This window comes from Mesoplodon bidens (genome assembly GCF_964165515.1).
Source record: "Mesoplodon bidens genome assembly, chromosome: 10".
Taxonomy (NCBI): Eukaryota; Metazoa; Chordata; class Mammalia; order Artiodactyla; family Ziphiidae; genus Mesoplodon; species Mesoplodon bidens.
This window is the reverse complement of record NC_138172.1, coordinates 39,498,599-39,513,738: the sequence shown is the minus strand read 5'-3', so window position 1 is coordinate 39,513,738 and position 15,140 is coordinate 39,498,599. Positions and strand designations below refer to the sequence as shown.

The 15,140-nt window shown below is 40.3% G+C and overlaps 1 protein-coding gene across 1 annotated transcript in view; it reads left to right on the top strand.

Moving 5' to 3' along the window:
• Positions 1–15,140, top strand: part of ARIH2 (ariadne RBR E3 ubiquitin protein ligase 2) — a 52,225-nt gene that overhangs the window by 15,275 nt on the left and 21,810 nt on the right. Inside the window, 2 exon segments of the mRNA XM_081245260.1 lie at positions 6,147–6,179; positions 6,181–6,192. Of these exon segments, the coding sequence (XP_081101386.1) occupies positions 6,147–6,179; positions 6,181–6,192 (45 nt within the window).

Sequence of the window (15,140 nt, the reverse complement as noted above, 5' to 3'; positions counted from 1 at the left end):
TTCCATGAAGCCAGCTGATTTTTGAGTTCAGATAATATATACTTAGTGGACGTGTGGTTCCCAGCTTGGTGTGCATGTCAGAATTAGTTTTGGCAGTTCTCATATAGAAGACTGAACTTCGTGCAGATGTAATAAAACAGAATCTTCAGAGGTGAGGTGAGGTATTTTACATTATATTCATGTGGAAGTACAAAAAAGTACAAAAAATTATGAAATGATTCAGGTTATCAAAATGAGGAAAGAGGAGTGCATCCTTTCTTTGGCTGCTGAAAAGATATGTCCAACATTCAGAGTGTACTGTTTTTTTTAACTAGAATGAGAGTAGGATGTAAACTGCCCACCTATACTCACAAATTGGGTAGGTTTCCTGTAATATTTTTGATGTCTAAACATTACTTCATATTTCCTTACCAAAATAAAAGTGGGTTCTTATGTCCATGTTGATAATGAGTAGCTATAAAACTGATTAATAGTATCTGCAATCATAAATACAATGTGAATGTTTTAAAGGGTTTTTATTTTGTGACACTAGTAGAACACCTGAAGTCTTTGCTTCAAGATGATTGGCTGCCCTCACATATGTTTGTCCCTTTTCCATTTGTTTTTGCTTGTTTAGTATTCAAATGTCTGTAACAGTTCTATTTACAATAGCCAAAAACTGGAAACAACCCAAATATCCACAAACAGATGAATGAACAAATAGTGGCATACCCATAGAACAGTGTACTGTCATCAATATAAAAAGAGTGGGCTGCTCATATAAACATCATTGATAAATCTCAAAATATGCTGCATGAAGAAACTTGGGAAAAAATAAACAATTTATTATTTTAATCATATACAATGCTAGAAAATGCAAACTTATCTATCGTAAAGGAAATGAATTAATGGTTGGTTGCCTGGAGAGCTGGGGGGAGGGCAGGAAGAGAGATTATTAAAGAGCATGAGGTAAATATGGAGGTGCTCCTCCATTTTTAAATAACCATGAAGATGAAAGTAAAGGCATATATATGTTATAAACACAGATTAACAAAGAGAACATGTGGGGGGAGCATGTGGGACATCATTGCACATGGGAGCCAGTTTGTCCAACATGTCTTTGAAAAGGTTGTGGGCTCTGATTTGACTGACAAAGACTGGGAAAGATAAGTGTGCTGCAGATGGGGGATTAATTAAAGGTCTGTATGTAGAACAGTCAGCCCTGCTCTCACTTGGTCTCTCGGCAAAATGATCTGGATAATCTGGGGAGAAATAGGGCATTTAGAGAATGTAAGATTTGGTTCTCTTCATTTGTCATTTTGGGGGCCTTTGAGTCTTGAATAATTGCTGCCGTTGATCAGTCACCCTAAAGAAAAGCCTGTCATTTGGCAGGTCTGTTCATATACACAGAGCTAGGATTCATTTCCTAAGGCCCCCTTTTTGAAAATTGTAACATTCACATAAAATTCACCATTTTAAAAGTATACAATTCAGTGGCATTTAGTACACTTATAATGTTGTGCAACCATCTTCTCCATCTAGTTCCAAAACATTTTCATCACCCCAAAAGGAAACTTGGTACCCATTAAGCAGTTACTTTCCATTCCCCCCATCTCTGGCAGCTGCTAACCTGCTTTCTGTGTCTTTGGATTTACCTATATATGCTATATAAATGGAATCATGCAATATGTGACCTTTTGTGTTGCTTTCTCTTAGCATAATGTTTTTGAGGTTCATCCAAGCTGTAGCATGTATCAGTACTTCATCCCCCTTTTTGGGTGACTCTTCATTTTTTAATGTGAATGGCTAACCAAGAATTACCAGACATTTCAGGAAAGATGCAAAATGAAAGAGAAACAGAAAAATTGACCTTAGCTGAAACAGACCAGCAGGTAATTTTGCTTGTTTTTAAAAGTGCACTATTTAGTATTTGCCAAGATACTCAAGAAGATGTGACATCTATAAAACAGTCAGAGATGCCATCAGGAAGAAAATCAAAACAAAAAGAACTTGTGGAGGTGAATTATGGGTTTGTCAAGTTAAAAAATATTCTGTAGATAGATCAGAAGATAAAATCAAGAAAATCTCTCAATGTAAAGCCAACATGCAGGCAAAAAATGTATGTGAAAAAACAGACATGAAGGTTCAATCCAGAGATCCAGCATTTACTAGGATTTGTGGGAAGTGAGAACAAAAAATTGAAGGAAAGAAAATATTAAAAAGTATAAGAAGGAAATTTCCAGGAGCCAAAGAGAGGAGAGTCTTCATATTGAAAGGGTCTATTCATTGCCCAGAAGAATAAAGAAAGACCCATTGCCAGAGCTGTCCCTGTGAAATTTCAGAAAAACAAGGATAGACAGAAAACTCTAATAAAAGTTTCCATAAAGATATATCAGGTCTTCTAAAAGAAATGGGAATCAGGTGTCTCAGCAGCAGCAGTGACAACCAGAAGACAATGGAGCAATGGCCTTCAAAGTCCTGAGGGAAAATAGTTTTGAATCTAGAATTCTTTCCTTGAAAAATAAACTCGTTTTCAGATGTGTAAGGACTCCCAAAATTTACATCCTTTGTACCTTTTCTGAAGTAGTTACTTCAAGATGAAAATCAAAAAAGAGAAAAATAAAATTCAAGAAATGATTGAGGACTTACCTGGTGGTGCAGTAGTTAAGAATCCACCTGCCAGTGCAGGGGACACAGGTTCAAGCCCTGGTCTGGGAAGATCCCACATGCCGCAGAGCTACTAAGCCCGTGTGCCACAACTACTGAGCCTGCGCTCTAGAGCCCACGAGCCACAACTACTGAAGCCCGTGCTCCTAGAGCCTATGCTCCACAACAAAGAGAAGCCACCGCAATGAGAAGCCTGTGGGCCGCAAAGAAGAGTAGCCCCTGCCTGCTTCAACTAGAGAAAGCCTGCGTGCAGCAACGAAAGCCCAAAGCAGCCAAAAAATAATTAATTAATTAATTTTAAAAAAGAAAAGAAATGATTGAACTAGCCTAGTAGTCCAGTGAAAAGTCTCATGTTCAGCTGTGTAACAGGCCTGGAAAATGGTCAGCCCAGATTGGAACAGAAACTTGGTGCGATCCAAGAAAAATTTCTTCAGGAATAGGAGTGAGGTGGATTCCAGCAATAGATAGAATGAAGAAACCGGAAGATGGTTGGGATGTGGTGAAGAAACCATAGGTCTCTTCACAAGGGGCAAGGGAATTAGAATTCCCATGCAAAGCAGAAAAACTACACACAAAAAATCACAAGCCAAATAAATATAAAGCAAACCCTCCGTATGGCACAAGTATGAGTGATTGGCAGCGACTAATAATGATAATGTATTTGTGCGTGATGTACGAACATTCTTCTTCGAGTGGGCCAAGGATCATGACATTGGAAGCTCAGAGTAGAAAATGCAATTCTGGTCCTGTAAACAATGTCTTAAAATTACAAAGGCTACATACAGATAGAGGAACTGAAAATAGTGATTTTAATATCAAAAAGTTGGGGCTTGGGGCTTCCCTGGTGGTGCAGTGGTTGAGAGTCTCCCTGCCGGTGCAGGGGACACGGGTTCGTGTCCCGGTCCAGGAGGATCCCGCATGCCGCGGAGCAGCTGGGTCCGTGAGTCATGGCCGCTGAGCCTACACATCCGGAGCCTGTGCTCTGCAATGGGAGAGGCCACAACAGTGAGAGGCCTGCGTACAGCAAAAAAAAAAAAAAAAAGTTGGGGCTTGGATGGGAGTGGGTAGGGAGTGGTATAAGTAAGCTAAGTCTGGTAGAGAATTATGGGCCCACTTAGTGATGTTGGTAACAACCAGAAGAACCCAGAGGAATGACTGGGAGAGATTTCTCCTGGATGGGAAGACTGGGAGGATGGGGGTGGGGCAGGACAGAGGGGCAGGTGTTGTTCCTTTTCATCAAAGTGCTTTTTATGAACCATTTGATTTATTTTTTGTTCAGTGGTAATTGGGATAGGTAAAGAATTTGTTGATTCCCAATAAAAGAAGTGTTTCTGAGTGTCTTCTGTTGTCTTAACTTTTAGATAGATGCTAGGAAAGATGGGGAAAGAATAGTTTAACCTCTACCATAAAATAACTTAAAGATCTCTTTGCCTTTAGTTTCTGCCCCCTTTTTTAGAATGGTGAGAAAGAAAGGGGGTATAAATAAATAAAACCTTTTCTACTTCTATTTCATATTTTCTGATATACCCACTAAAAGCACCATTTTATTTTGCTCTCTTGAAAAACTTGAAGTGGTTTCTCCAGATTCCAGCCTGAACTCTTCTTTCCTGTTGCTCCTCTCCCTAATGTTTGATTTTTGCTTCCTCAAACCTCCTGTCAGCATCTCTGCCATTCCTGTCACCCTCAGAAGGCTTCTCAGCCCGCCATTCTTTTTCTTTTTTTTTAAACCCTCCCTTCTGGAGCTGTATCTGGCCTCTCCTGCTAGATTGTGCACCCCCTAAGGGCTTGGAAGGCTTTGGTGCCTGCCTGGGCTCTGGAGGAGCCTGTGGATTTGCAGTGGCTTGAGATTAGACCATAGGAGACCGGCAGAGGGTAGCGTTAGCATATAGGACCTAGTACTGGCACAGGCATTGTTCTAGGTGCTTAGGTATGACAGAGAAGGAAAGTGTTCTTAAAAACCTCTTCCCTCAGAGAGGAGCTTCTATTCTGATGGAGGTTTACATAAACATAAAAGTTATAAAAATGTGATGTATGTTTTGAGCATAGCTAACAACAGCAGTCAGTGGCTCTGTCTTTGAAACATGCTGTTGGTGTTTGTGGCTTTGTCACTAAGATATGCTAGCCTATGAGGTGTCCTCTGGAGAAGAGAGGTGACCTAGCTGGAACTGCCTAGAGGTATTTGGTATTCCCTCTCCTTTGTCTCCTCACAGTAGCAGTAGCTGGAGAAGACAGCATTGTTTGAAATCACTTATGGACAAGATGGGCTTATAGCTGCGGGAATATGGTAGGAGACTTGGCTTTTAGTCCTACTATGTGTAGTTCATTGGCTATCAGCTCCTGTCTGCATTTCTTTTGGTTGTGGTTACTGGATATGACCTTGGTTCACTGAAGTTACAATCATCCTGCCTATGTATGGCATCCCCCTAGAAAACTGTTAGAATTCTAGAAGGGGCTGTAATCAGCCTTTTGTACTAAGTATTTCCCAGAAGATTGTCATTGAAATGCAAACCTAAAAGATATGCTGGCTGGGGTTTACTTCACAATAATCTAGAGGGTAGGGAATAGGTAGGGTGCAGATACAGTGGACCTGGCCATGAGTTGATGTTGGAGCTGGGTGATGGGTACATGGGTTTCATTGGAGTCTTCACTTATATAGATGCTTGGAATTTTTCATAATAAAAAAATTACCCTCATGGTCAAGAAATGGATGACTTTCGTATGTTTGCTTTATTGTATTTTTCATAAATAACTTTAGTAAGGTCTTTAGGTGTTTTTGGTATGGATTTTAATGATCAGAGACCATAACAGGACTAAATTAAGGATAGACTGGAGAGAAATCTTCAAATTTGTGTTTATTAATCAGAGTTTTTAAAACACTTGTAATACATGGGTGCCTCAATTACAAGTCAGCCCTCCCTCCATGGAGAGAAAGAAAAGGAAGCAAAGTTACAATCAGGTGCCTGAGAGCTGACCTTTTAGAGGCTGAGAGTATGAAGGTGTGAAGTATGGGAGAAGTGAAGGCCCACCACTTAAATTAGACTTTAGGGGTGGGTCTTGGCTAAGGTCAGAGGCACTCTGGGACCCTACTACCACCACCACCACTGCTGATTTTGCCCCATTCTAGGCTGGTGTTCACCTACTCCTTTGTCTCTGTGCTTTAACCTTACTTCTTTCTCTTATTCCTTCAGTACTTTCTTGCCTCACCCTCTACCCTCCAAGACCAAAATCCATCCATCTTGATCTCCTTTGGCTAGTTTTCCTGTATCATGTCCCTTTCTACCCCAGGCCCAGAAGCTGGCCAACAATTCACTCTTTTCCTTCATCTCTGCCTTTTAGTGAATGACCACTAGTGTTTGTTAACAAATGTGATTGGACCATGAAGTGGCTTAACAACAGGCTGAGAGGCATGGAGACCCATTCATGTAGCCTTAAAAGATTTCAGGCAGTTGGCAAGTAAGAATTCTAAATAAAAATTGAAACTACCACCTGTATTTTTTCAGGCCGTTGATGCTCACTGCCATCAGCTGCATCCTCCCTATGGCACTGGTAAGTGTGGGAAGGGCTGGTGACAGTTTTGGTGGGCTGCTGAATTTCTTTTTTCTGGGGGAAAAAAAATCTATCTGCAAGCTGTGTTATTAACTTGTCCCCAAGGGCTGGACAGCTTGAACCAGCTATAGGAGACTAAAAAGATGAAGAAGCAACTGACCATGCTCAGGGGTTTCCTTGGGGAACTGTTGTCAGGAATGGAGGCTATTCAGTATGTGCTTTGATCCTTACATAAAATTAGCATGTCCTGTGCATTATTTTGAATAATAAATATACTGTCCAGGTTCTCTGGGATGTCAAGTAATGACTGTTAAATTTCCTGAAATTCTGAAGACATTTTTCCCAAAGATAGATGTTGGCGATGTATTGAAAGAGTCCAGAATATTGTATGTACTTATCATTCCCTTCAGTAGCAGGATTTATCTCCCTCTGGTATTTTAAGTTCTTTGTGGTCAGGGGATCAAAAATGTTTGTTCCAATGATTAAGTTATAAAATTCTGATGAAGACTTACTTGAATTTTTATTGGGGAAGGGTTTGGTGGAAACCAGAAAAGAAATGTGTGGCTCTCATTTACTAACAGACTTCAGGTGGACTTGGGGTCCTGTGATTTGAAAAATAATTTCACCACAGTCAGCTTTCTGCTCAGGGACCTAATAGGGAAAATACATACAATGAAATTGAAACATAGAGTGGGGCAGCAAGTCATAGGAATGCTAAAAGAATGCTAAAATATAACCCAATAACCAGATTGCTGCTGGAGTTGCCTTATCTAAGCTCCTGTAATCCTGCATCTGTCTCCTTGTAATGAGTGGGTCAGAGGCCACATAGACCCAGAAGTTTTATCTTATCAAGGTAGTCTCCATTCCAAGTTGACAGGGTGATGTTTACACTATTTCATTTCTCTAGTCTCTCAAGCCCTTAGATCATGGAATAAAAGTGCCTCCAGACAGAATATCTAACGAAATGCTGAGGTTGTAGACTTGTGTGCTGTTAACCATGTCAGGAACTGCTTGCTGATAACAGCAGTTAAAATATTCGTGTACACTTCATTACATCTCTGTGAGAAAATCTTAGCATCATTGGCTCATATCCTGGATTTTCCCCCTCAGGTCTAACTCCTACCCACCCACCCTCCAAAGCCCTGCTTATGAAGCCAGAATAGAATTGTGTGCACGCTTTATATATTCTTTGTTAAAAAACAGAAAGGAGAACTTAACTCCCCAGCAGCTGTCTAGTCCTTTAGGTATCTGTGAACAGGTCGTAACTGCTGAACATGTTTTGAGGGCCTCTATCTGGGAAATACCTTCTTAAGTGTCTCTCCAAACATTATGGAGGATGACAGAAGTTTGCCTGCAACCTTTGGGAAATAGTGATGTCCAGCAGCAAAGTCCTTTTTGACATGCATGTAGCCAAGTGCTTCCTGAAATAAAGATCAGAAAACCATCTAAGGGTGTTGAGATTGTAAATGTAATGGCAAAACAAAGCCAAACAGAATTGGCAATACAGAGCAGTGTCCAGGGTGGATGACAAGAGAGGTGACCCCACAGTCCTTTCAAGCTGGAGAGAAAGCTCCTCAGAGTCTTCTGACCCATTGTGGGTCAGGTTTGAGGGCACAGGGAATGAGGGAAAAAAGGCAGGGAAGATGGGCTACACTTGGCCTCTGTTCTGACCCCATCTTTGACTCTGTGAAAACCTCTAGACCACCCAGGGACGTGAGGGCACCCTTCAGTCTTTGATGAACTTTATACCACTACTTGCCCTCCCTTCCCCACTTTGATCAGTCACACTCCCTTCCCCAGCTCCCTGGGGAAAATGAGAGAGAAGTTCTTATCTTTGGGGCTTATGTTCACAATGACCAAGGCTTAGGCACAAATGCAGTTGCTCAGAGACAGGCCAAGGAGTGAGAGGAAGGCAGGCCTGAGAGCTGTGCCCTGTGGAGCAGCAACAGTTTGAGCTGACAGACCGGGAGAAGAGCATCCAATGGAACACTAAGAAGGCTGGGTGTGGAAGGTTTAGAGGGAGCCATAGTGTTGTGAAGTTATTGGCATTACAGACCTATTTATGCTAAAATTCACATTGCCTAATTGGTTAACCTTTGGTCAGAACTATGTTAAAAACTCTGAAGGGAAATTTTTCTGAAGGGAAGTTTTTCATTTCGAAGAGTAAGTAGAAGATCAAAATGAACTATTTGTTAAAGTAGTGTAAGGGTCAACCCTCCGTTTATTGTGACATTTGTTTATGCAGATGATTACCATTGAATTAAATTTGGCAAACTTTCCCTCCAACTTCATGAAAAATTTAAAATATACAAAGAAGTTTAAAGAATTGTATAGTGGGCATCCATTTACATGCCATCTAGATTATATAGTTGCTAACTTTTTGCTGCATTTATTATATATCTGTATCAATTTTATTTTTAAACAGCTTTATTGAAGTATTACTGACATTCCATTAAATTCATCCATTTTAAAGTGTACCATTAGAAGAGTTTTAGTAAATGTAAACAAATATACAGCCATCACCACAATCCAAGTTATAGAACATTTTCATCACCCAGAAAGTTCCCTTGTATCCATTTGTAGTTGGTCCCCACTCCCAGTCCCACCAAACTACTGATCATCTTACTGTCTGCATAGTTTTGCCTTTTCTAGAAATTTAATATAAACTGAATCATACAATATGTAGTCTTTTGTGCCTGGCTTCTTTCACTTAGCGTAATGTTTTCAAGGTTCATCCATGTTGTATCACATGTCAGTAATGCTTTCCTTTTATTGCCCAATGATGATTTTCCATTGCATAGATATATACCACATTTTGTTTATCCATTCATTCATCAGTTGATGAACATATGGGTTGATTCCAGTTTTTGGCTATTATGAAATATGTTGCTGTGATTGTTTATATCCAGGGTTTTATGTGGACATGTTCTCATTTCTCTTGGATAGATATCTAGCAGTGGGATTGCTAGGTCATATGGTAAATGTATGTTTAACATTTTAAGAAAATGCCAAACTATTTTCTGAGATGACTCTACTATTTTACATTCCCACCAGCATTATATAAGTGTTCCAGGTTCTCCACATGCTTGCTAGCACTTAGTGTCGTCAGTCTTCTGGATTATAATCATTCTAGTGAGTGTGAAGTAGTATCTTGTAGTTTTAATTTGCATTTCATTTCCCTAATGACTAATAATATTGAGGATCTCTTCTTGTGTGTATCTGCTATTCATACTTTCTTTTGTGAAGTGTCTGTTCAAATCTTTTGCCTATTCTTGAAAAATTGGGGTGTTTGTCTTATTATTGAGTTGTATGAGTTCTTTATATGTTCTGAAATAAGTTCTTTATCAGGTACATGATTTGCAATTATTTTTTCTCCCATTTTGTGGCCTGTCTCTTCCATTTTCTTTTTTTTTTTTTTTTTTTTTTTTTTTTTTTTTTTTTTTATGCGGTACGCGGGCCTCTCACTGCTGTGGCCTCTCCCATTGCGGAGCACAGGCTTCAGACACGCAGGCTCAACGGCCATGGCTCACGAGCCCAGCCACTCTGCGGCATGTGGGATCTTCCCAGACCGGGGCACGAACCCACGTCCCCTGCACCAGCAGGTGGACTCTCAACCACTGCGCCACCAGGGAAGCCCTTCCATTTTCTTAATAACATCCTTTGAAGAGTAAACGTTTAATTTTCATGAAGTCCAGTTTCTCAGATTTTTCTTTTAAGGATTGTGCTTTCAGTATCATATCTAAGAAATCTTTGCCTAAAACTAAGGTTGCAAAGATTTTCTTCTGTGTTTTCTTCTAGAAGTTTTATAGTTTTCAGTTTCATTTAAATCTGTGAACTATTTTGAGTTAATTTTTGTGTGACATGAACTAAACATCTACGTTCTGTGTTTTGTATAATGATGTTCAGTTATTCCGGAATCGTTTGTTGAAGACTATCCTATCCTCCAATGAATTACATTGTGGAAATTAACCATAAGTGTATGAGTTTACTTCTGGACTTTATTCTGTTCCATTGATCTATATGTCTGTCCTTAAGCCAGTACCCCACTGTCTTGATTACTGTAGCTTTATAGTAAGTCTTGAAGTCAGATGGTATAAGTCCTCCAACTTTGCTCTTTCAAGATTGCTTTGGGGACTACCTGGCTGTCCAGTGGTTAAACCCCCTGCTTTGATTTTAATTAATTTTTTAAAATAAATTTATTTATTTATTTTTGGCTGTGTTGGGTCTTCTTTGCTGCAGTGGCCCTTCTCTAGTTGTGGTGAGTGGGGGCTACTCTTCGTTGTGGTGCACGTGGTTCTTATTGCGGTGGCTTCTCTTGTTGCGAAGCATAGGCCCTAGAGTGCATGGGCTTCAGTAGTTGTGGCTCACGGGCTCTAGAGCACAGGCTCAGTAGTTGTGGCACATGGGCTTAGTTGCTCTGTGGCATGTGGGATCTTCCTGGACCAGGGCTCGAACCCGTGTCCCTGCATTTAGGCAGATTCTTAACCACTGTGCCACCAGGGAAGTCCCTGATTTTGATTAAATTTTTTTTTTTTTCGGTACGCGGGCCTCTCACTGTTGTGGCCTCTCCCGTTGCGGAGCACAGGCTCCAGACGCGCAAGCTCAGTGGCCATGGCTCACGGGCCTAGCCACTCCGCGGCATGTGGGATCTTCCCAGACTGGGGCACGAACCCATGTCCCCTGCATCGGTAGGCGGACTCTCAACCACTGCGTCACCAGGGAAGCCCTGATTTTGATTAATTTTGATTGCTGTGTTCAGTCTATAGCTATGTTGTCCAGTATGGTAGCTGTGACCACATGTAGCCATTGGGCATTGGATATATGGCTAGTTTGGATTGGTATGTACTATAATTCTGAATACAATGGACTTTGAAGATTTAGATGGAAAAAAGATGTAAAATATAGTTCATTGGTTTCTATGGATTAACATGTTGAAATAATATTTTAGATATATTGGGTTAAATAAAGTATATTTATAAATAAATTTTAGTTTTCATTTGTTTGCTATATAGAAATACTTTTGATTTTTATATATTGGCATTCTATTTTTTTATCTTACTAAATTTATTAGTTCTACTAGTTTTGTAGATTCTTTTAGGATTTTCTGTGTAAATAGTCATTTTATTTAGGAATAGAGACAGATTTGCTGCTTCTTTTTTTAATCTTTTATGTCTTTTTTGTGTCTTTTTTTTTTTTTTTTTTCCTTTCCTTATTGCCCTGGGTAGGGCTTTCATAATGTTAAGTGAAATGATGAGAGTGGTCATCCCTGCGATGTTCCTGATCTTAGCATTCACTATTTCATTATTGAGTATAATGTTTTCCATAGATGCCCTATATTAGATTCAGGCAGTTCCATTTTTCTTCCTAATTTGTAAGAATTTTTGTCTTGAATGGTTATTGAATTTTGTCAAGTGGGTTTTCTTGCATCTACTGAAATGGTCATTTGGGTTTTTTCTGCCTTTATTTTGTTAATTCAGTGAATTGTCTTAGAAGTTTTCACATGTTAAATCAGCCTTTTCTATATTGCTGGATTTAATTTGTTAAAATATTTGGATTGATTTTTGTGGTTTTGTTCAAAAGGCTTATTTGTAATTTTCTTTTTATATTTTTGTTAGGTTTTTATATCAGGGTTGTGTTAGTCTCATAAAGTGAGTTTGGAAGAAGTATTCCTTCCTGCTCTAGTTTCTGAAAGTGTTTATTTAAGATTAGTTGTTTTTGGGGGGTTCTTTGCGCTACGCAGGCCTCTCACTGTTGTGGCCTCTTCCATTGCGGAGAACAGGCTCCGGAGGCGCAGGCTCAGCGGCCATGGCTCACGGGCCTAGCCGCTCCGCGGCATGTGGGATCTTCCCGGACCCGGGCACGAACCCGTGTCCCCTGCATCGGCAGGTGGACTCTCAACCACTGTGCCACCAGGGAAGCCCTAAGATTAGTTTTGATAGAATTCACCAGTAAAAACTTCTGGGTCTGGCATTTTGTGAGAAAATTTTTTATCATGAATTCAATGTCTTTAATAGATACAGAGCTATTCAGTTTTTCTTTTTGTGTGTGTCAGTTTTGGTAAGTTTTTCAAGGAACTTGTCAATCTCATCTAAGATATCAAATTTATTAGCATTTGATCATTCATATTTTCTTATTTTCCTTTTAATACCTGTAAGATTTGTAGGGATAGTCCCTCTTATCACCCTTGTTATTGGCAATTTGTATTCTCTTTTTTTTCTTAATTGTTCTAGCTAAAGTTTTTATCAGCTTTATTGATTTTTTTAAAGAATCAACTTTTGGGGCTTCCCTGGTGGCGCTGTGGTTGAGAGTCCGCCTGCCGATGCAGGGGACACGGGTTCGTGCCCCGGTCCGGGAAGATCCCACATGCCGCGGAGCGGCTAGGCCCATGAGCCATGGCTGCTGAGCCTGCACGTCCAGAGCCTGTGCTCCGCAATGGGAAAGGCCACAACAGTGAGAGGGCTGCATACCGCAAAAAAAAAAAAAGAATCAACTTTTGGGCTTTATTGATTTTCACTGTTTGTTTTGGATTTTATTTCTGTTTTAATCTTTTTTCTTCTTTTAACTTTGAGTTTTGTCATCTTTTTCTAGCTTCTTAAGGTAGGCCCTTATGTCATTGATTTTTGGACCTTTTATAGTATAAATAATTACGTTTGTAAATTTCCCTCTTGGCATTATATTAGCTGCATCTCACAACTTTTATTATGTGGTATTTTCATTATCATTCGTTCAAAACATTTTCTAATTTTTCTTGTGATTTCTTCCTTGACACGCAGGTTTTATAGAGGTATGTTCTTTAATTTCCAAATATTTGCTGTATAAGAACGACATGCTTGGCAGAGAACAGTCAGGGAGCCTCTTGGGGTTGCTGGAATCATTTGGTCTGTTGCTGGACTCCTCAGGGCAGTGGTTCTGCAGTGGGTCCTAATGACTCTTGACTAACGCTTAAGGTTCATCTTGTCAGTACTGGAGAGCAATGATGGGTTTTAAACAGGTTGGGACTGATCCTGGTAAGACGTGAAAGCTCTAAGAATAGTCTGTTATTGTAATTGTTACATACAGGCTTTAGGAAACTCATCCTGGGGGCTATGGGTGGCGGGGGTGGGGGGTGGCGGGCAGACAATAGACACTGGCATATCAGTATGTAAGATACCTTTCCTTTGTCCAGGTGATAGTGAAGCCCTTCTGATGGAAGTGTTTAGGAGAGGCAGGACTAGAGATTGTGCAGTGGAATGGTGGTGATGGAAGAGCGTGGAGTGGAAAGGAAGAGCGAGACATAGAGGAAAATGCTGATGCAGGTGTAGGAGTGTGATGTCTCCAGTGACAAGATGGGCATTCAGGAGGAAGAGCACATTTAGTGTACCTGAACAGGTTCTGCGAGACTCATCACAGAGACCAAGAGGGGTGTTAGGTTTGTTGAATTTGGCGACAAGGGAGTTTATATTGCCTGGTACATGTGTATAAAAAATAGTATATCCACTATCGGCAATTCTGAATAGATTGAAATTCAGCAATTAAAATCAACATTTTGTCAAACTGTGAACCAAAATTGAATACATATTGGCAGTTATACCCACTGAACTTTCAAAGTATTATATATATTTTCAAGCATGATTCTTGAGAATAGCTCTAACATTTTGGGGAGGAGGTGGGGGGATAGGAAAACATCTTATTTCTGCTCTTGAGAGTCTTTGTTTAAATTCATCCTAACTATTCTTGCCTCATGGTCTTGTGAGTATCCAAAGTGGACACATTCCACCAGCTAAGGGTTTTCAGTTTAGACAGGGGTAATAGTCCCAGGCATGCTGGAAATAGTGACCAGTCGAGAAGGGCCCTCTTTGACCCCTGAGATGGAGAGAATGGTGGACTCTATCTTTGTGGGGAGAAGCTCAGATTAATCTGTAATTACCTTGGGGTTCCAAATTTTGGGGCAAGAACTTCCTAGTTCTTAGTTTCTAGTCTTTTCCTCGATTAGACTCATAAATAAATAAGACTTTTCATCTTCTTATTACATATTGATCTAATAGAACCGCAAATTTGTCTTGAACATGACATGGTCATGTGTGTTCCTTCCTAAGTCATTAGTTTTTTTGGCTGTCAGTGGTTATCACCTTGGACCCATTTTTCTTTTGGAAAAGATTTGACCTTCTCATTGTGAGTCCTTTTTGGGGAGTTCCCTCGTGGCCTAGTGGTTAGGATTTTGGGCTTTCACCGCCATGGCCTGGGTTCAGTCCCTGGTCAGGGAACTGAGATCTCACAAGCTGTGCGGTGCAGCAAAAAATAAATAAATAAAAGAAAGCTTTAAGTCGTTCTTGATAATATGTAATCCTAACTACTAACAGGTTGTTAGTTGCTTGTCAAAACAGTCCAGCAAGGGTTCGTCTTGGTTCTGCTGGAAGACTTTTGTTCTCCACAATTGGACATATAAGAAGAGTGGAAGACTTTCCCCAGTTGTTAAGTGGTTTTTTTTAATATATATATAAATTTATTTATTTTATTTATTTTTATTTATGGCTGTGTTGTGTCTTTGTTTCTGCATGCAGGCTTTCTCTAGTTGCGGCTAGCAGGGGCTACTCTTCATTGTGGTGCGCAGGCTTCTCGTTGGAGTGGCTTCTCTTGTTGCGGACATGGGCTCTAGGTGCTCAGGCTCAGTAGTTGAGGCACACGGGCTTAGTTGCTCCGTGGCATGTGGGGTCTTCCCGAACCAGGGCTCAAACCCATGTGGCCTGCATTGGCAGGCGGATTCTTAACCACTGTGCTACCAGGGAAGTCCTCAGCTGTTAAGTGTTGACTTTAATAGATTCAGGATGGATTGCCAAGCTCTTTGAGCATAACTCAGTAATGCTGTGAATACTCAGGTAGTTCGTTCCTGAGAAAGCTCAGCTGTTTGCACTCTGAGAATGACAGATTTTTATCTTTAATGTTTTAATATCATGCATGAGGTTTGTCTT